Here is a 21,296-nt window from a genome sequence, read left to right as displayed (position 1 = left end):
AGTCACACAGATCCCAAAATCTTGTGCCCCATCAAAGCGCAACTGACCGAGCCTTAAGCGGAACAACTAATACTGACACTTACATGGTAAAAACAAGATCGACAGATTATGGGATCTGGAAACACCCACAGTCAGCTATAATAGAGTGGGGCGCATAAATGAACAAGAGAATATCCCAGAGGCCATATGGCTTATCCCAGAATACATCTCCAAAGGACGACATGATATCCTAAACAGAACAAATATACTACGACTATTATCTCACATCCCCCCACTGGCAAACGTATCAAGCACAGACCTGTTATCCATTGAATTTGTAGACTTAGAAGGCACAGGAAGGGAAGCGACAAAGGCGACTTGGGCCTCGGGAAAAACAACGCAGAGAATTCTATCCGAAGCAGAGGTATTTAAGAACTGGGGAATCACGATAAAACCAAATACAAAACCAAGATACCCAGACATCCTGTTCCCAGAAGCAAAGCCGGAGCCCAGGGACAATGCTTCCAGTAACAGAATCTCGGTCCTCAGAGGCGCGGCAGGGCCATGTAGAACAGGTAGTAATGAGTACACTGAAAGCACCTGCTGGTTAGGAGTAGACAGGGTAGTTCTAACTGAGTTGAAAGATCTAAGACGGATTGTGAGAACTATAAAAAACAGCAACTGACAACCCGACCAAAACTCCCGGGAGCACACGCCAAACCAACTGCGCATATGCTCCTGGAACATCAATGGGTTATCAACTAAAATGCTGGACTTAGAATTTATACCTTACATAAGATCTTTCGACATAGTGGCCCTGCAGTAGACATGGCTAGCCGAACCTCCACATCTCCAAGGATACTTACGATTTTTTACAGAAGCCAAAAGGTCAGCTAAGTACGGGCACCTCAAAGGCGGATTAGTGACTTACGTAGCAGTTACTAGTTTTGTCAGGATAGGAGAAACAGGCTCCTCTTCAGAAGCCAACCTTGCAATTAAGCTAGCCCTAGCACCCCAAGATGAGGAGAAAGTCAATTGTGACTGCTTGTTCATCAACGCCTATATCCATCCTAAAGGAAAAAAAAAGCAGTCAAGGAATTATACAATTTCTTGGAGGAATGTCTTACGGAAAGGTCAACAACTAACATTGTACTTACAGGGGATTTCAATCTTAACCTTATGGGTATGCCACAAGAAGAGGAAATCCTAGTTCAAAACATATCTTGGGAACTACCACTACAAGAAAAATTTCAAATAACTAAGCAAACACAATTAGGAGCGAAGACACTTGAAGAATTGGAACATTTTAACATCAGAGCCCTAAATGGTAGATTCGCGGGAGACAGTCCGCCAGCTCCAACTTATCATTCCACAAGGACAAACAGCATTTTAGATTATACCTTTGTTTCACTACCCCTTTTTCATTATATAACCTCGTTCCAGATAGGGAAAAAAACTGATAGCGACCATTGCCCTCAGGAAATGGCTTTGAATATAGTGAAAGCTACACTTGAGCGATCAAACGCTCCAAAAGAGTCCATTCATACGGTCAATTTAAAAAAAATCAAGTACTCGGCAGCAATGGGCGAGATGTTAATAGGAAGTGCACAACAACACTTTTTGGAGCGGACTGGATTAAACGAGGTTACAAAATGGGAACAATTTACAATCATGATGTCGAACTACGCAACACAGCCCAAAGCAGCTGCAAAGATCGGCAAAATTGACACCCTGTCACGAGAGTACAGAGAAAAAATCAAGGAAGCAAAAAACATGATATACCGCTTAATGAGGGAAATACAACTAGACCCAAAAGAAATAGCAAAGCAAAACCACCTTCGAACACTGAAATCCAATCTAAAAAAGTTGAAATGGGAAGCAACCAAATCAACAGAGGAGGACTTGTGGGCAAAACTGCACTCAGACATTAAACAGAACGATGGGGCGAGATTTTGGAAAACCATTAACTCGCTGATACGTCCAGCACACCTGGGGGTCGCATCAAACATCACAGAGGAAATATGGGCATCCTATCTTGACACGCACTTTAATCAAGAACCTCTTAAAAACAAGGTCCTATTCACATTAGATAACAGAATAGTCGACAATGCCAACATTGCACAACAAGCCCAATTGCGTGCCGAAACCAAAGCCATATACGAACCTAACAACATCTCAAAGCTCCAAAAAAGCATTGAATGTCAAATTAAAAAAGGTAGAAGGGAAGGAGCTCCGGGACCTAACGGAATCCCCCCAATCCTCTTCAAGCAGGGCAGCAGCTCTCGAACCCCTTTTTTTGGAAATCAGGTGCTCGAACATCCTGCCAGATTCCTGGAAGGGCTCTATTATAACCCCAATATACAAAGCAGGGGACAGGGCTCTTCCTCAAAATTACCGACTAGTGGCCCTAATAGACAATGAGGCGAAGTACTTCGCAGGATTACTGCTGGAGGAACTACAGGAATGGGCTGCAAAGAAATCGCTGATACCAGTTTATCAGACAGGCTTTGTCAAAACAGTGGGCACGATGACTAATATCCTAACCATGGGCCTACTAATAGATAAGGCAGAGACGAAAAAACTGCCACTACATCTCTGCTACATAGATTACAAAGCGGCTTTCGATAACGTCAATCGGAATCTCCTGTGGTCTAAACTAAAGAATTGGGGGATCTCAAAACCGCTGCTGGGCCTGTTAATAAACCTGCACACGGAGACCTGGATACGAATAAAGGTGGGGGATGGCTCATTGCTGTCCAGGCGCATACCGACAAACAATGGCCTCAAGCAGGGTTGCGTCCTGGCCCCAACATTGTTCAACCTGTTCCTGGTCGACCTGGCGCCAAATCTGATTGACTGCAACTCACACGCCCCCAAACTAGGAGGGCTTAGTATACCATGCCTCTTATATGCGGACGACATTGTCCTCATAAGCCATACTAAAGTAGGGCTTCAAAGACTCCTGAACATCACTCAGAGCTATTCCGAGGCAAATGATCTAATAGTTAACCTTGAGAAAACTCAATCTATGACCATCAGTAAAAGAAAAAGAAAAACCTTCACGTGGCTCTGGAACAAATCTCGCATTAAAGACACGTCAATATATAAATATCTAGGCATGAAAATTGACAACGGCGGCCGATTTATTGCACAAAGGTCTTGCATCAAAGGCAAAGGGATAGCTCTGGCAATTGCTTTAAAAACCTTGAATAACAAGATATCTGGTCCATCATTAACACCATTGGTACAAGCTATCCGAGCAAAACTTCTGCCAACAATCACTTATGGAAGCGAGGTTTTACGAGGCAGAGATGCAACAATACTTGACAATACAATCACAGCTGCATATAGAATCATCTTTAGTCTTCCTAAATGGACCTCCCCATCACAGATTAGGCTGGAGTTTGGCATTCAACAACAGCTCTTGGGACGCCAGGGGGCCTACATCTGTGTATGGGACAAAGTGAGGAAATCTGCACAGGGAACCTTGAACGATCATCTATGGAGGGAAATAGAGCAGACTTCGACCTCGCCTGCAGCCAAATATCTTGCAAAAAGTCTTGTAAACACCGGGCTGGAACAGCTCTGGGCATCCTCCTTAGACCATAAAACCTTCAACAAACTGGTTAAGAAATCTATCAAACACCAGTCGTGGATACAAGACAAAACAGTTTTTGCAAAAAGAACGCATGCTTGGATGATTTTGAATTCTTACTCGGCAAAAGCTCCTCAGAAATATTTGGGCTTGGGCTATGCAAAAAAGACAAAAATGTGCTTCTTAAAATACAGATTTGGGCTGCTGCCCTGCATCCAGCATTTCCCGCACTGGTTAAAAAAGAAAGCAGGTTTGTCATGCCGGCTATGCGGTCACATAGAAGAAGACATGATTCACTTACTATGCTCTTGCGAGAAATTGCTGGATGAGAGGAAATTCCTTTTAAAACAACACTTTATTCGGCTTGGGATACGTACACGAAGGAGCGCAGTACTAACATGTTTTTCATCTCAGAACCCTCAATTGAGCTGTGGCCTGGTAAAATTTTTAAAGGCTGTGGGGGGCAAAATGCCAGGTCCAGAATCTTGAATTGACTTGGTTCCAACTTGTCTTGCAACACAAATCATACTTAATTTCAAATACTGAGAGATAACTGAATGGCTGATATGATTTTAAAATTACTAAGAAAAGAACATAAAGGCTCATACAATGATGGTTTTAAACATATGTGATTTTATATTGTGTTTCAAATTTTATGTTTTGTACTGCATTGCATTGGTTTTAATTAACTGTGCAAATAAAATTACTTACTTACTTACTTACATAGCAGCACAAAAAATGACAGAACAAATCAACAAGACTGCAAAATGCCAAACAACAAATATGCACAACCATTTGTATTCCACATTACCAACTCCAGACTCCTTGTTTTGTTTCTAATACGCTGGTAAAAGGTGTTTACCAAGCACGGACGTCCGCTTTTGACTGGGTGCAGAGAGGAAGGCTCTGGGAAAAGATGCTGAATATGGGCATTGAACCATCTATTGTTTATTTTCTAGCAGCCATGCATAAAGACATGAAAGAGAGAGTCCGATATGGAGTAGGTGGCGAACTCACAGCCTCGATAAAAATTAATTGAGGGGTTCGCCAAGGTTGCGTTCTCGCACCTTTTTTATTCTGTTTGTATATAAATGATCTAGAAAATTATAATAAACAGGGGAGTGTGGATTCCCCCACGATAGGCCGCAGGTCGCTACCTGCATTACTTTATGCAGATGATTGCATCCTAATGTCTAGAACTGGGGAGGGGTTGCAGAGGCCCTAACCAGTTTTAATGATTTTAGGAATGACCTTGGCGTGAAAACTTATGTAGAAAAATCTCACACCATGGTGGTGGTTAAAACCCCCACCATTTTAAAATCGTGATTTATGAATAATGAAAAATTGTCTTATGTTCCCACCTTCTCCTATTTGGGAATTCTTTCCGATCAGAAAAGCAGGTGGTGTTATTTAGTAAAATCAAGGACCCGCAGTTTTAACCAAAACCTGGAGGCGATTTTTAGATTTACTGAAAAGTTAGGCTCTAAACCAAACAACACAATCATTAATATTGATAAAGACCGCTCATGTGCTGTCACCCTGTATGGTGCTGAGTCTGGGGTTCTTGTAATGCAGGGGACCTACAAAGAGCCGAGAATATGTTTATGAAACGCTTGTTGACAGTTCCTAAAACTGCCACCATCTGTCACAGTGAACTTGACTTGGTTCTTTTGTCTTTTCGTATCCAGCTAGCTCGGATACTACTGTGGCACACTATTTAGTCGAAGGAAGAACCAGCCCTAAATCGTGCTCTTATTTTATATTGCCTTAAATTGGAGTGCATGACACAAATGCCCTGGTTTAGCTATATAAATAACCAGTTAGAGAACATGGGGTTAGTGGATTGTTTTTATAATCCAGCTAGTATCGCTAAGATACCAAAAGCAAAGTTAAAAAGAGATCTTTTAACACATCTATATTCAAGCAGCGGAAGAATAGAGATGGCCACAAAGAGTGTTGTAGAACATTCATTGTTAGTCTGCACTTCATGTTTTGAGCCCTATCTTTTTTTCATTTTAGTCACGCCAAATTGTTTTATCTTTTAAGATTCAGGTTTGGCATTTCACAATATTTGGTTTCTTTTCCATGTAAAGTTTATTGTGATGCCGAACTGTACCAGTGCCCATGTAATTCTAAGACTGTTCAGAGCACTTTACATTTAATGTTTTTTTCTAAACTTCACATTACACTGAGGCGTGCTTTTATTATTCCTCTTTTAACATTTTTGAATATTAGAAAGTGTCGGGCAGCATTACATCACATCCAGCTTTTAAGTGATGAATTTACTTGCCTGATGATCTACAGATATATTTCTTTGGCTGTACGGTTATGGGACATTATTGGGAAATGATTTTATTCTATGAATTTACTCATATCCTGGTCTTAAATTTTCAAGATGTTTTCTGTGGGAATTACTATTTAGAATATTGATATCCTGAGAATGAAATTGTGACCAAGATAGAATCATTATTTGTTGTTCATATTTTACTCTTGAAATGTTTTTCAATGATGTTTTTTTTAATGGCTGATATTTAACTGAATAAAGATTTTTGACTGACGCTGGTAAAAGGTGTTTTTCCAAGCACTAACTTAACTTACCACCAAAGACATTAATTAGCACCTGTTGAAAATCTTTTGTGATCCAGTCCAAGCTTTCAACATCCTCTGCACATAATAAGGTTTTTGCAGCTTGGACACTGAGAAAGATGTTCTTGTAATATCATCATTGAGTGTCACAGCTATTCCAATAGAACTAGTTAATTATGTCTAATGCCATGGACCCCATTTTCTCAATATGTCCAGGACCAGTCAGTATTTTATTTGTAACAGAATGAGCGCCGGTGCCCAAAATCCAGCTGTAAAGCCAGCAGCCAGTTCAATTAAATGTTGGCAAGCCAAATATCAATGCTATGTAGTCTTAAATCCACCTCATGCCTTTTTAATTCACTATCAGAGAATCCACAACTCTTTATTTTCCTCTTGCAAGTTCCTGCCTTCTCCATTGTGACACTTTTTCCATATTTCTCTTCTTCCATCTTTCTGATGTGTGTGCTTATCCTTATCTTGTTCTCAGTAAACTTCTGGTGCAGAAAAACAAGTGCTAGTCCCTAAACATCAGTGCCGGTGGCAACCACCAGCTCAAATTAAGCACTCCCACAGCATGTGGTCAGGTTCTGAAGACAGACACAACATAACAAGAAAAACACTGCTTCTATTTATTAGGCCACTAACATATCCCAACTGAGACTGTTCCATTGGGGATGTATAGGAGCGTTCCTATTGGCAGATGAACTAATAAGTACCTCTTTTTCCATTATTCATCATTCCTACCCCAAAGAACATCAAATGTTGTGATCTCCATAAAAATAAATCTTGAAACATAGTGTGGTTGGTTTCATGCAACAGGTACTTGATGTATAACCAGTCATCATAACCAATCACATTCCTTGTGTTTTTAGTTTGTTTAATTTTAAATTTCAGTGTGTTATACCCTGGTAATCTATATGGAAGTTATCAAGAGTTATAAAAACTGCTGTCAAACCCCCGATTCTTGTAATAGGCAGCTCCTCTGCATTCCTTGTAGTGACTGGGGGAGTTGCACGTTTTTTCTCAGTATTTTGCTTTGCAATCTCATCCAGTGTTACAAGGTACATTTTCCTAACATCTTAATTGCACTAATAATCATCCAGGGAACAAAATATTTCAAAACATTTTCTTTTGACATAGTGGAAGTCCTAAAGTTCACTAGAAAGAAAAGACGTTTTCAATCTTTGAAGCTCAAAGGTTGGAAGAGTATCTCAGCTGTCACTTCTAGTCCTTCTGAAATGTTACTATCAAATGAGCTATGCTTCATTGACGAAGTTAAGGTGTGATGTGTGCCATATTATAACAGGAAACCCCAGTCAAAAATTGCTATGATCTGGCAATCCAGTAAATAGTGTTTGTGTAATATTAAGGTGGTCTTTAGAAGTCAGAATAAATAAATTAGCACCACGTAAGAACATGTGAAAAGTACCATATTTGGAATTTACCTCTGTCTGTAGCAGCAATAAAGCATAGGCTTAAATAAGTACTGAAAGGCAATGTGTGCATTGCAGTCAAAACCTGGGCAAATATATTCAGCCCAAATGTAAACTATTCAAATGTATATGATGTATTGAGTTGACTAGAAGCTTCATTATGTAACAGACACACTGTCCCTGTTTCTGCTGTAGCACACATTAACTAGTTGCACCATGTGCAAGCAGGGACAGAGGGCCCTATGCTGCAAATTTATACTGTCCTCGAAGCTGAGGTTAGCAGCCAGTCTACCTTTCACAGTGCACACATCATTCTTCAATACTTTCAAAGGGGGCAGAGATTCCCCTACAGTCGAGTGCAGTGAGTGACTGCACCTATCTGCAGGAGGATCTCCTGCAGGGATCATTGGACCTCATTACCCTGCTCCAGAGGGGCACCCTCTAGGGAGGGGCACACTGACTGTGCGCCATCTCTTTGTGGTGCACAGTCAGTGGGCCTGACAGCCTCCTTGCCAATGCACTCACGTCCATTATAGGTCATGGGTACAGAAGCAAAGTGTTTTCCTCATTTGCATGGGCCATGCCACTATGCAGACATGCACCAGGCAAAGGTCCAGAGTTTCATGTGTGCCAGCACTATCTGTATTACAGAAGGGCCCTGTTAGCCTCTGCAGCCCGTTGTGTAATACCAAAGTGCCCCTGGGCCACGAGAAGTGGGCACTCATGCCTGTTGCCCCTCCAGGGCACTTCCTACAATATAGCCCCAAATGTTTGTACAGTTTCATTAATATTGCAGCCAGCTCTAAGTTTCAGTAAAGATTTCATTGAGAAAATCGGGGCACTTCTGACTTTAGCTAATCATTGGAAACAATTAGAAACTACCTGTTACTTACAGGACTTTGTGTTTCACTTTATCCCAGACATGGAGAAAAATGAACTATTTCTGTTCACTTTTTACAAAAATGCATCCTTAAAAGAATTCACAATAGCAGAGATCTTTATCTACGCGTTTTTTCAAAGTTTCCAAAGGCCAAGGTTGGAAGCATGGAGGTACTTTTAGCTAAAAGGCCAGGACTAACTGAATATGCTAATCATGGCATGGGCTACTAACCAGGCACTTACAGACGATTACAGTTGCAATGAAGAACCCCACCTTTAGATCAAAATTCAAGGTTTATTGAGGTAATCAATGAGATAGTGGATATGAAAGTCTAAGTACAAAACTCAGCGAAAGAAGATAAAAATCAAGGAGAGAGAAAAAGAAGAAGACTCCATGGATGAGAGAAAAAGAAACCTGCTGAAAGAGATTGTGCGTAAGACATAGCATTCATGCCCTATGCAAGAGACAGATTTGCTGCTAATTTGAAAACTATGAGACTAATAAAAAAGACAAGGTGAACAGTGGACACTGAAATAACTTGCTGCAGCATTTGTGGGCCGGGCAGAATGGAAAATGGACAGGCAAACCAGGTTTTGGGCTTCAAGAGATGAAGTTCCAGCAGCTTGTTGATGCTCACTGTAATCTTGAGAAACTCACTGTGTTGCTCCTGACTATCTATCAATCAATCAATCTGCATCGGAATCTTTTTCAGAAATAAAACTTCCACAGAATCTGGGCAAATCATACACATTTCATTTTTTCCCTTTATATTGCACAATTGCTTCTGTACATGTATAAGGGACAAAGTACCCCCTGCCTTACACTATAAGGATATTTCAAGTCACTGAGGAGTTCCATAACCATATAGAAGAACGAGACCGAAGGCTTAGTTCCTTCATAAGGTTATGTAACTCTGAAGTGACTTGCAGTATCCTTATCACGTACCCCAGAGGGTACTTTATCCTACATAAAACATGGTCATATCATTACCTTTTCCCACACACCACTTAAACATTGGTGCGTAACTCTTTCATAAAGAAGAGAGACCGTGTTTGCAAACATAAAGAACAAAAATAATACTTTCTTTGTAAAACTAAACACATTGAAAACCTGTTACATATAAAATATTAGAAACAGTTCAATACATCAGTTAAAAAAAAATGCAATAACTCAAATTTTTAGAAAGATTCTAATTTTAACTTTCCTATATTTATCTAAGGAGTGCAAAAAATAAACATGTTCTTTCTACTTGTCACTGAAAAACAGCGGAAGAACCAAAGGTTACTTAAACAGCTATTTAAATTGTGATTGTGACCTGACCAGGGACGTAGCTTTATGGAGGGTGTTTGGGGTGTTATACCCCCCTAATAAATGTATTTTCTGGTAAATTGTTGGGTACGGTTATAGTAAGAATTCAGAATGTCAGAATTTTATAAACTCACAAACAAAAACGTACACACATTCTCCTTCTCTTTCTGTTTAGAAAGTCTTAAACATTTTGGTTATTTTACAAAATGTTGTGTTTTCTCTCACTTAGTACTCCTACCAAACCGCATTCCCTCCCATTCCACTGCCTCTTAAGTCACTCTCATACGTCCTGCTTGTCGTATTATGTATTTTAACATTACATGGCAGTGTATTTGTTGGAAAATCTGAATCCCACACCTCCAGTCTTAATGGCCAAGCTACACCCCTTGACCTGACCTGCCTTTCACCTCGGCTGCTGGCTCTGGCAGCAGGCATTGTTACATCAGAACTCGACTGCAATAGCTTATTACAATCAAGTTCTTGTGCCTTTTCTATATAATCGGCGACTGAGTGCATCACAAGTCGCCAATTTCACAACATTTAAAAACATGCATTTATACTGGGATTGCAAAGCCCCCTGTATTATATATGGGATGAAGTACCCCCTGCCATACAGTATAAGAATATTGTAAGAAATAAAGGAGTTCCATTGCAATATAGAAGAACAAGGCTATAAGGTGAGATCCTTTACAAGGTCATTGAACTCCTAGGAGGCTTGAAATATCCTCAAAACATGCAGCAGGAGGCACTTTATTCCCTATAATACATGGTTACACCACCCCTCTTGCTACATACTGCTTAAATTATTTAGAGCCTATTCACAAACTGCATTTTGTAATGCATTTAGTAGTACTACAAGAATACTCCCAAAGAACTATGAAATTATATCCACAAACCTGCAAGTGTAAAACTCCACCTCTCCTATCTTTTCTATGGGGAGATCCTCACACATCTAAGTTTACTACTATGGGCTCGATTCTGAGCTCGCTAGGAAAGCTCGGAAAGCTCTCTGTACAACTCGAGGGCTTTCCTAGCGAATCGCACTGTGAGAGTCCGACCGAACTAGTACGATGCACCTGTATGGTGACGGACTCGATTCGCTCGGACTCCCATAGCAAAAAAGGGACGGGTGGGGATAATCGTACACCCTGTGGTGGGCAGCCCATGGTGCCTGCCACACTGTGTATGCTTGACTGCTTCCTGATACTCATCTCACGTATCTTCCTCTTCTGACAGTTGAAAAGGTGGCAAATGTTCATAAATTGCCTGCTCTTCAAAGCCACAGATTATGTTCCAACAGAAACTTTTTCCTTTCTGGGCAATATCTATCACCCCAAATGGCACTTAAATATTTGATAAAATATATAAACCATGTTTTCCACTTGATAGGTGTATTACCTGCAACTTGAAGACAATGTGAAGGAGCACTCTTACTTTGCATCATAAAACAATATCACAATGCATTCTATGCATCCTCGCCCCATTTGTCCATATCAAGGGCCCTCCTGGCTGTAACTTTGGAACCTGCACTAACCCATTCAAAGTACTCCCTGTAATCAGGGAGCTCATTCATCACTATAATCATTTTCAACACACAAGACAACCCCATGATGAAGCCCTGCCCCCTTGGTTGGTGTGTGAGACCTCACCTTACAGTTTTTTGACACCTTTGGGTCCTCTTAAACACATGTACATGGGCTTCTAAGTCTCCGTCCAGTAGGGAAATGTCCTCTTTTCTGAAAGGTGTTAGTAACTTATAAATATGGTATGTCCAAGCACCCACCTCAGAACACTTCCTGGACCTGTGGAAGATCAGAAGAGGGATGAACCTGCTATCTGTGACCTGAGAGGAGCCCTGAAGGACTTTACCTTGCCCTTCTTGTTCTCCATGAACTCCATCGGTCATAAAACGGACCTCCTGTTCAAGCTATAGGGATACAATAAGCTACAAGAGGTCTTTTCCTGGAAATACCCAGCTGGCCAGTGGCAACTGGACCTGGACTGGACTCTGCTGTTGGCTTCTGCTGGCATCCTGTGAGTCTCTAAGTGACTCCCCATATCATCTGAGGGGCTTAGAAGTAGGAATAAGCCAGAAGGTAACATTTTTGACCCAGAGAAGCTTGGTTGGTGTAGCTGCCTAGTGCTACATCGCAGTCCACCTCAAATTACACCTAGGTCCCGGTCTTTCACGTCCCTTGACTATCATTGGTGCATTGTGCTTTTTAGTGCTATTTCTACTTACAAATTTTAAAAATTGTTTTTCTGGTTTGCTCATTTTGTTTTTGTCATTTTGTGTATTCAATTTTGCTATATTTTTCTATTTCACTTGGGGATTTGTATTGTTTTGCATTTTTTTATTACAGTTTTGTTGCTGCATAAATATTTTACACATTGCCCTAAGTTATGCCTTTCTATTTTGTGACTTAGCTACCAAAGGGTTGAGCTAAGGTTAATTTGGTGACTTTAATTCACCCTGATAAGGGTTGTCATTATTACTCGAAGTAGGCAGTCACCAACCCAAATTAGAATCTGATATCTAACATTGGTGTACAGGTGTATAGTAGTAGGATCCAGGTCTTCTGCTTGGCAGTACCACACAGTGATTTAATTTGAAATTGACAGCAAAAATATGAATTTTTTATTTGGCTTTTGGTCTAAATAGAATCTGTTGCACCCAAAGTTTTTGGGAACACGAAGGTGAATCTGGCCTAAGTGGAGAGCCTTAATATGGGAGAACTGAGGTGCATGTGCAAGCAAAGGGGAATTAAGCTGAACAAACAGTCAAAGAAGGAAGATTATCACATTTCCCTCTGAGCCTTGGAGGAAGTCCACCAGCTACCGTGTCTTTGAGAGAAGAATGAGGATGAGGTTGAAGGAAGAAATGAGGAAGACATTGAGGAAGCCCCAGTGCCAGGGAAGTGTAGTTCCCAAAGAGAAGCATCACTTGCATTGTCCAAGACAGGAAGCAGTCTACTAAACTCTGGCTCCGTAAGGGCAGTAGGACCGGATATTTCAAAGACAAGCACGGCACAATAAGTATCAGCCAAGTGAAACCCTTTGATGATTGTGTGACTACAAGGAACCCCTCTGGTGTTTCTCTTGGGGCAATAATTCACTCTAATATTGTCACTGCAAATTTCAAGGATTCGATGCAAAGATGTAAGTAAAGTCTGCACTTACCACATGAATGTATAAGGTGTGATTGCAGTGTCCTGTATGAATGATTATTGATAGACTTAAGGGATTCTGGTTCTTGTGAAGGCTGGGGGCCAGTATTGGAGCAGCACAATGGCTGAAATATGTTGACCTACATCATCCTGGAGGATTAACACTCTTATACATGTTCATCCCATTGTAACTTTCTACTGGGCGCTCCAGTAATAAAGTATTACCTTTTGGAAGAGGGTCTGAGAGATTTTAGGCCTTAATTCTTTATCTCGCACTATCCCCCACATAGAGTACTCCCTGTAATTGGGGAGTCCATTTTTCACCATAATCCTTTCTGACAGAGAAGACAGCTCCATGATGAAGCATGAAACCTAATTTGGAGAATGAGTGCTCCCCTTACCATTTCTAGAAACTCCTGGGTCCTCTTGGGCACACATACATGAGCCTCTATGTGTTTCTCCAGTAGGGTAATTTCCTCTGGACACGTTACACTACGTGACATCATTGGGAGAGTAAGCCAAAGACTAGGACTAAACCCATCAGAGATTTCTGGTTGATGTCTTTTAAGGGTCCAACATGTTTAGGAAGACTGTGATTGTATCCCACAAAGTAACTCACTCCACCTACCTGCAGAGGGAGCTCTGCCCACTTTGTGAGTAAAAGACCCACAATTGATGGAGGGAATACAGTCAAAAGATCTGGGTTAAATCCATCATTCTTTTGCTCACCATACCACCCCAGTTTAGACCTGGCCATATGGAAATCAGTCTTGACCCTGTGCCTCATGGAAACAGTCCAGCCCAAACTTCCAAGCCACTTTGTGAAGTAAATGAGGTGTTGCCTTCACTGTGAAAGTGGAGTGATGGCTTCAGTCACCACACTGCTTTTCAATAATGAACTGCCTTAGGGCGACAAGAGTTCATGACTGCCCTGGGAGCAGCGCATTTTCTGGAATAGCACTATCCCTGTTTGTATCCAGCGCATCTTGTTTAGAGGTCTACCGCTGCACAAACAGGACCAGTGTGCTCTTTAAATAATGTGACTCCATGGCCTTAATTACATATAATGCCCTGGGCACTGTGTGCCCCATTTCTGTACCATGAGGCCACTGTAGTGCAGGTAGGTAACTGCCTGCTCCATAAAAGACATACTAGCTGCTTTGCACGGCCCTCCGGGTGGGTACAAGTTGGGCACTGCCCTTAAGGCAGATGTGAGCTTGCTGCTGCCATCAGGCCAGGTGGAAGGATTGCACTGTTGTGGAAATATTACAGATAAGTACTACCATAGTTTTATATCCATTTTAGAATTTTCCTTGGTCAGCTGTACTGTCTGGTGAACGTATTGAAACAAAAATAAACTGCAGAACAGGTGGCAATTTTAAAGAGGACGTCCTGCATATACTGTGCAGTTGCTCAGCTTTAAATAATGAGAGAAGACTTTCGTTAAAACCACGGTTGAACCAAAGAGGAATACGAACATGCAAGCAAGCACTAATAGCCAGCTTTGACGGAAACAACACTCAACTAGCATGCCGGCTAGTCCGATTTATTAATATAGCAAAAATCAGGTTAAATCTAACAACTAATAAATAAACAAAGGAAGAGTGACTGTCAGTGAGACGTGGGTGTGATCTGGATAGCACGTAATAGTATGAGGCCAGCTGTGGTTGGTCAATACACTGGGCTAACTTTCTAGAAAAAACAAATTATTTCTTCAAGAAACCCTCACTCACCCTAGTGGTGACATGCTTCATCATCGGGTCCACTCGGGAGATCGAGTACCTCCCGAGTGTGCTACGACGCCAGGAGACTGCGGAGCGGGTTGTTGTGAGAGTGAGTGTGAAAAAGAAGGTGTAGTTAAAAATGTCAGAGGTTGTCCCAAAAAATCATTTATTCGCTGGTCAACTTGACATATTAAAATTAAGACTATGTGCAGGGAAACTATCCACAACAAATACAGGTGTTTCCCTGTTAGGGGAAGGTCAACATGTTTCTGCCCTTAAAGTGTGTGAGTTTACAGGGCTTTCGTCAGGACCAGTCAGTAGGTGTTACCTCAACAGGTATAGGCGCGCTAAGGCCTACCCTGCTGTAGGTGTGAAAGTTAAAAACAGTGGCACTATGTGTAAAAAAGTGCGTGAAAATACAAACCAAAGGCTGGGGATTTGCCTCAGTTGCGAGGAGCCCAAAAGTCTGCAGGTAGGTAAAAGACAGACAGACAGACAAGACACGAAACATACAAATGAGCAGATGGTCATTGATGATCACGGTTTTGCCATGCAACTTTAGGTGTGGCGTGGTACGTGCTATCTGACCTATCAATGGCCGTGGTCAGTATGGGAAGATCACGTTATAACATGGAAGTTGTGCCCTTAGACGGTGGTAAGGGGCCTCAACTAGGGCCAAGGTATTGTGACCTGGCGCTTTTTAGAATGGAGTGGTAAATGCCACGTGGGCTTGCAGTGCTAAGTACGGCCGTGTGGGCAGCCCAGTAGGCTGTCCAAAGTAGTAACATTACCTATGAAAAAGGTATCGGGGAAAATACCCGAAGGGTGCATGTAGTTATAACAAGACTGCGTAAAATTAATGCGCAGCCCTGCTGGCCGTGAAATTGAGAGCTTAAGGTGACACACTAATAGTAAAAACGGTGGCAAGTCCTCACTTGTATTCAGTGTGAACCACGCCCCATAGATTCAGAGGGGGGGTGGGAGCGACAATGGCACACCCTGTCAGGGTAAAAATGGACACACACACAGAGGGGAGATTAAGAATGGTAGGCAGAAGCTCACACTCAAACTTATCTTATACTGAAGTCTGGTCGCTTGTACATACGCCCGCAACGCTCAGCACCCTCTCGGCACCTAGCTGTCCCCGCTGGATCTCGTGGATCACGAGCGAGGGACGAGCCCGGCGCTAAGAAGGGGAGGCGTCGGGACGCAGTCCAATAGCGAGCTTGGATTAAAACGAGGCTTGGGAAGCAAGCCTCGCGTAGTCGCGTGAAGAACTCTGTCACGCGTTACTTGGGAGGCAGAGCAGTCAATGCGCCTGCGCGTACAACGATTGAGTGTCAGCCAGAACGAGGCTTGACACGCAAGCTGGACGCCGGCATTCGGAACGAGGCTTGCACCATGTAAACAAACAAACGGACCGGCTCAAGGGGACATGCATCAGAGGTCCGCTATGTTGCAGTGTTAAAAATAGGCAATTACGAAAACATTAACACTGATGGAGGATTTAAGTTCATTAGCTGATTGATGATATACCAGACAAAGTCATAGGGTATCTACTATCTATGATTCCATATGGGAGAGAATGGGTTATGCCCACAGATAATTGTGTACTATGGGATGAAACACGGGGGTACACAAAGTCGGTATGGGTGATGAGTGGCTATCACCATGAGATAACTAACTGACAATCAGATCAAAGTAGGCTACCATCAAAAGACAGATTAAGCTGCATAAGCCAGAATTATGAAACTCTGCCTAAACCTTCATACGCGGACCATAGTACCGATAGAGCAAACCAACTTTACGCTTTAAGATATTGAGAGTGGATTTCGACAACAGTTTGACTGAAATGTTCTGGTTCGTTTCTAGTACTGTTTACCTTGCACAGAAATGGAAGGTCATATGTGTTTTAATGACTTTTTATTATGACTATTTGTAATTTAAGAGTATTTTTTTAGACTGCTTTGAATGTGTTTTTCCTATTGCCAGGATTTTAACTAATCACGCAATTAAAGAATTTAAAGTCTGGTGAGCTGTAGGTATTCACCTGCACACATGATTTCTATAGTCAGAATTTTCAGAAAAATACAATGTGCAATGTAGCGTGCAATGTAGCGTGCCACTATTTTCCATCAGAGTGCCAGAAATTTAAAGTTGATTATTCTGTTTCCACAGGTGAAAAGCCTTTATTTATATCCAGATGAACCCAGCATCATCAAAAATATCAAAAGAGGTTTGGTGAGCCTCTTCCAGATCCAACTGAACTCCGGGTCCGCCAATGAGGTAGGCCAACTATCATTGCAGCATACTAATATGCTTTTGGAATCTGAATTACAAATGTTTTTGAGTATGCCACTGTACCTTAGGTGCACTTATATGGCATTTGTGCCAAGTGAACATGGGCAAAAGGAAGTGGAGTGTTGTTCAGAGTCAAAGGCAAGGGCACAGTCAATGAGTGATTGGAGGGGAGCTTGGTTCTGGGAGTTGAGGTAGACAGTGACTTTGAAGTACATAGTATTAATAAAAGTGTGTTTCTTCAGCTCTGTCTTAACTTGGAGGATGGATGGATCAGTCTCCTGGGTGCCTAAATGTAGAAGGCATGCTGTCTTGTTTTTTCTCTATTACACTTCTACGTATCCATTGAAATGAAGTCATGGCTGAAGGTGTGCCGAGAGCCAGCAGAGTTGGTGAGCTTACCAGCAAAATAGATGGGGTGCCCGTTGTGATAGCTTTATAGATCATGAAGATGTTTTTTAAAGTTGGTACAGGCTGGCTGGTGGTGAAGGGTGAAAATGGAGATCCATCAGTGTGACGCCGGCTTAGTCATATATATCTATAAGCCCTTATTGAGGAGTGCCTTGGCACTGGGCAATGGGGTTTAAATCCATCAGGTTTAATAATCGTAAAATGTAGTTAGAATATGGGAGGACATGGTTAGGTATGAGAAAGCATGTGTGTCATGTGGAGGTAGTACGTCTGTGGGTATTCACAAACCTTTTGTTTAGCAGTTCTTACCTTGGAAACACTTGTGAAGTTACTCCCCAAACCAGTTGTATTAACTGTGTTATCAAGGTGGCAGATTTCATAGAGCGGTATCTAAAGTAGGCAAGGGAATAATGAAAAGAGGCTGAGGCAGGAGCACAGAGTGAATTATCAAGTCCTAAACAAAAATACAAAAATGTGGTGATTCTCAGTCAGCAACAGGAAAGTTTTCCACTTCTGAGTTCCAAGTGTGCCAGAGACGACAAATGTGAATGAAGATTGTGGACCTGATTCACAATGGTAAACTTACATTTTTGAGTTTGCTTACGATTGGTTGCAATCCACAAAGGCATTTTACTAGTAGTATCTTTATGACTGTGGAGTTTCCGCACGTAAAAAGAAGGAATGATCGTGTAGGCACATCAGGGGTGACTCCTCAGTGAGGGCAGCCCGCTGTACTCTCTCCAGTATACAGATTTGGTGCCACAAAATATTAAGAAAGACCACGCGGGGAAGCAGAGTTGGCCCACCCTAAAATCTAGACCAAAGGCACCAGAAAAGCTTTTCTTTAAATAAAATTAAATAGAAATATGACGTGGTATGGCAGAATTCATGTAATGGGAGTTGCCAGCGCAAGAACTGTTATTCTCAGTAAAATAACCCCATAATCGAGCCTACAAAGAGCAAGCCATCCTTGAGACATCTTTTGATCTGTTTATGTTTTAAATGGTTTCCTAAATAAAGAGGCTAGCAGTCACTGGTAGTAGCATTTTATTAAATGAATACGAAATCTATCTAATTCTACAGGAGGATGTCTCTGGTAACTGCAAAGTTACCTACCAGGCCCGTCAAAACCAAGTTACCAAGATGAAGACCCTGGACACCTGTAAAATAACAAAGACTGGATTTTCAAGTCACAATAAGGTACAGTTCGGTTAATTTCTATTTGGTGGCATATATCAAGGTAGTTGAAATGAAATGAAATGAAATTAAATGGGGTTTTATAGAGCGCACTTCTACCCTGAGGCCTCGTAGTGCTTAGGACGGGTGGGTGGAGGCAGCCATCAAACTGTGAAGTTACCGGAAGAGGAAGGTTTTCAGAAGTTTGCGAAACTTGAGTAGGTCAGGTTCGCTACGTAGAGTAAGGGGCATGGAGTTCCAACAGGAGGCGGCGTTCCAAGAGAACGAACACCCCCCCATCTAGCTCATTTAATTTTCCGATTTGCTGCCAGGAAGGTGGTACTGGAGCGTAGAATTCTTGGGGGGTGGTAGGGGGTGACTAGGGAGCAGATCAATGCAGGGCCTGCGAGCCACATAGCTTTCTGGGCTATGCACATCGCCTTGAATTGGATCCTGGCCTGTATAGGCAGCCAATGGAGTTTTTCCAAGGCGGCTGACCCTGAGTGTCTCCGAGGCAGTCCACGCAACAGGCGTGAGAAAGCTTTCAACAGTGGTTAAGCTCAGCTACGCGCCCAGAGCCCTCACCATCCAAGCACAATATGGGGACATTTTCTCCTAACCACTTGCATTTTGGGGACTTAGGCATTTTTTAATATTGTATTTTATATCATATATTTTCGTGAAAACAACATCTGTTACCACAATGAAATGCAAATACAATGCCAGAGGAAACAATTTGTGAAAAAGTCACTCGATGGAATACACTCAGTACATGCTTTGAAAAAGGTAATTGACTTTGTGTGTACTCAAAGTAGCCGATGGGTGGTATGGTCATCACAATTAGTAGCATATTGAAGGAATAATACGGGACATATATTTCAGTTAGTAAAGTACAGTTGACATAAGATAAGAGTTGATTGATTTTGAAAACAACACTGACTCCCTGAGCAGCCTTTCTTTGTGATTGGAAGGTGCTGTGTATGATTTTGAATAAGCTGCAATCTTCCCAGGAATTACCATGAACCTTCTAGCGCTTGGTAACTCTCCTTAAGCCCGGATATTCTAGAGCACACTCTGTCTAGGCCTGGGCACAAAGTTTCATTATACAGATGTTGTTTTAAAAAATTATGAATAGCTTGATGTTTTTGAAATGTCTTGAAATTTTACGTTGCCCTTTTTTGAGTATTTTTCAGCCATGGGTGAATGAAATGCACAGAAAATGTTTCTATCAAGCGACTATTCCAATCAGTTTCCTGCCCGCTTCTTGCGTTACTGTTTGAGAATTCCATTGCATGAAATATTAATTTGAGATACAGGCAAATTTCATGAAATGTTGTGAAAAAACATTTGATTTCATTGCACGTTGTGTCTAGGGGAACATCCACTCATAGCTGCTTCCCTCTTTCTTGATTAATGTCAGATTTCAGGATAGGCACAGGCATGGGATCAGGCATAATGCTAGCCTGGGCTGGAGACTATAGAGAGCGGGGTATTGAAAACTGAAGAAACAGGAACACTAGAGTGGCGGCTGCTGCATTGCTTGGTCGGGAGGGCGGGGTGGAGGGAACACAAAAAAATGCAATACAGAAAAATAAATTGCACTTACATGCCGCTCCGACGGTCACCATCTTGCTCCTCTCTCCCGATCCTTGACTCCGGCTGCCCACTGCGCAGGCTGCTGGATGCCAATCAAGGTGTTCCTCTCATATACTGATGCCATTCCATCATAAGAGAAGCGCTAGGGTTGTTCTGAGTGGCCTGGTTTGCCCCTCTGACAGTGCCTGGGAGCCTGTGATGTTTCTCCAGCCTGGCTGTGCAACACAGCTAGGTTGGAGAAACTTAGAGGCAGATGAAGATTTGGCCGGCCTAAGATGGCTGGCCAAAGTGACATGTGCACTTAAACGTGCCCACCACTCCTCCCCCTGCCATGCCTGTCACAAGAGGATTGCCTGGCCCCGCCGAAGACTCGCCCTGACAGCAGACGACATGAGTCAAAACACATTTTATAATAAAATGCCTATATTATCCTTTTTGTTTTCTTCTTTTAGCAGGGAAGTAGTGCTCCTCCACCATCACAGAGGAGCAGCCCCTGCTAGACTACGCACCACCGATCTCGGACTCCACATCAGAGCCTCCTTCTTTCTTCTTGAACTCCGCAAGAAGCTGAAGACCTGGCTTTTCAATTAACCAGACTCACATAGGCAGGGCTAGGCACACACACCTGCTCAGGGTCAGGTACCTTTGTAGGTATAGCGTGCTTACAAATTGCATAACATAACATGATGTAACGTAATGTAACCTAACATAATATATTAGTACACCTGTGCACTCACTACTTGGATTGGTTCCTATTGCAGTTCCTGGGCATAAAGGGTAGAATCAGTATATAAAGCTAAACTGACATGGGGGTTGATAGTTTGCAACATGTTGTTAGTTGTTGTGGCTCTCTACTTTGTATTTGTTCACAACTGTTCATGCAAACTTCATGTTTGTTTCATTTTGGATCCCTCGAGTTCAGGATTCCCTCTATTTCCACCCTTTAAAGTGCTTGTTGTTGTGCTTGATACCTTTGGTTATCCTGTCTCCTCCTTGCCTCCTTAGCCCCTGTTTGGCCTTGTGGTGACAACCTGAGCTTCCCATCTGGTATCCTGATCACCTGAGGTATCGACATAGAAACCTCCGATACTGATGCCTATAAACCTGAGTCTTTGTTGCAGTCTGTTGTCTCAGTCAGATTCT

General features: G+C 42.1%; 1 protein-coding gene across 1 annotated transcript in view; it reads left to right on the top strand.

Annotated features, from left to right (window-relative positions):
* Window positions 1-21,296, top strand: part of MTTP (microsomal triglyceride transfer protein) — a 289,877-nt gene that overhangs the window by 144,971 nt on the left and 123,610 nt on the right. Inside the window, exons 4-5 of the mRNA XM_086961598.1 lie at window positions 16,851-16,958; window positions 18,465-18,581. Of these exons, the coding sequence (XP_086817724.1) occupies window positions 16,851-16,958; window positions 18,465-18,581 (225 nt within the window). The remainder of the gene's footprint in view (window positions 1-16,850; window positions 16,959-18,464; window positions 18,582-21,296) is intronic.

This window comes from Lissotriton vulgaris, chromosome 3_1 (genome assembly GCF_964263255.1).
Source record: "Lissotriton vulgaris chromosome 3_1, aLisVul1.2, whole genome shotgun sequence".
NCBI classification, from domain to species: Eukaryota; Metazoa; Chordata; class Amphibia; order Caudata; family Salamandridae; genus Lissotriton; species Lissotriton vulgaris.
Note: the sequence above shows the minus strand (reverse complement) of the source record. Positions and strands in the feature narration are given on the sequence as shown.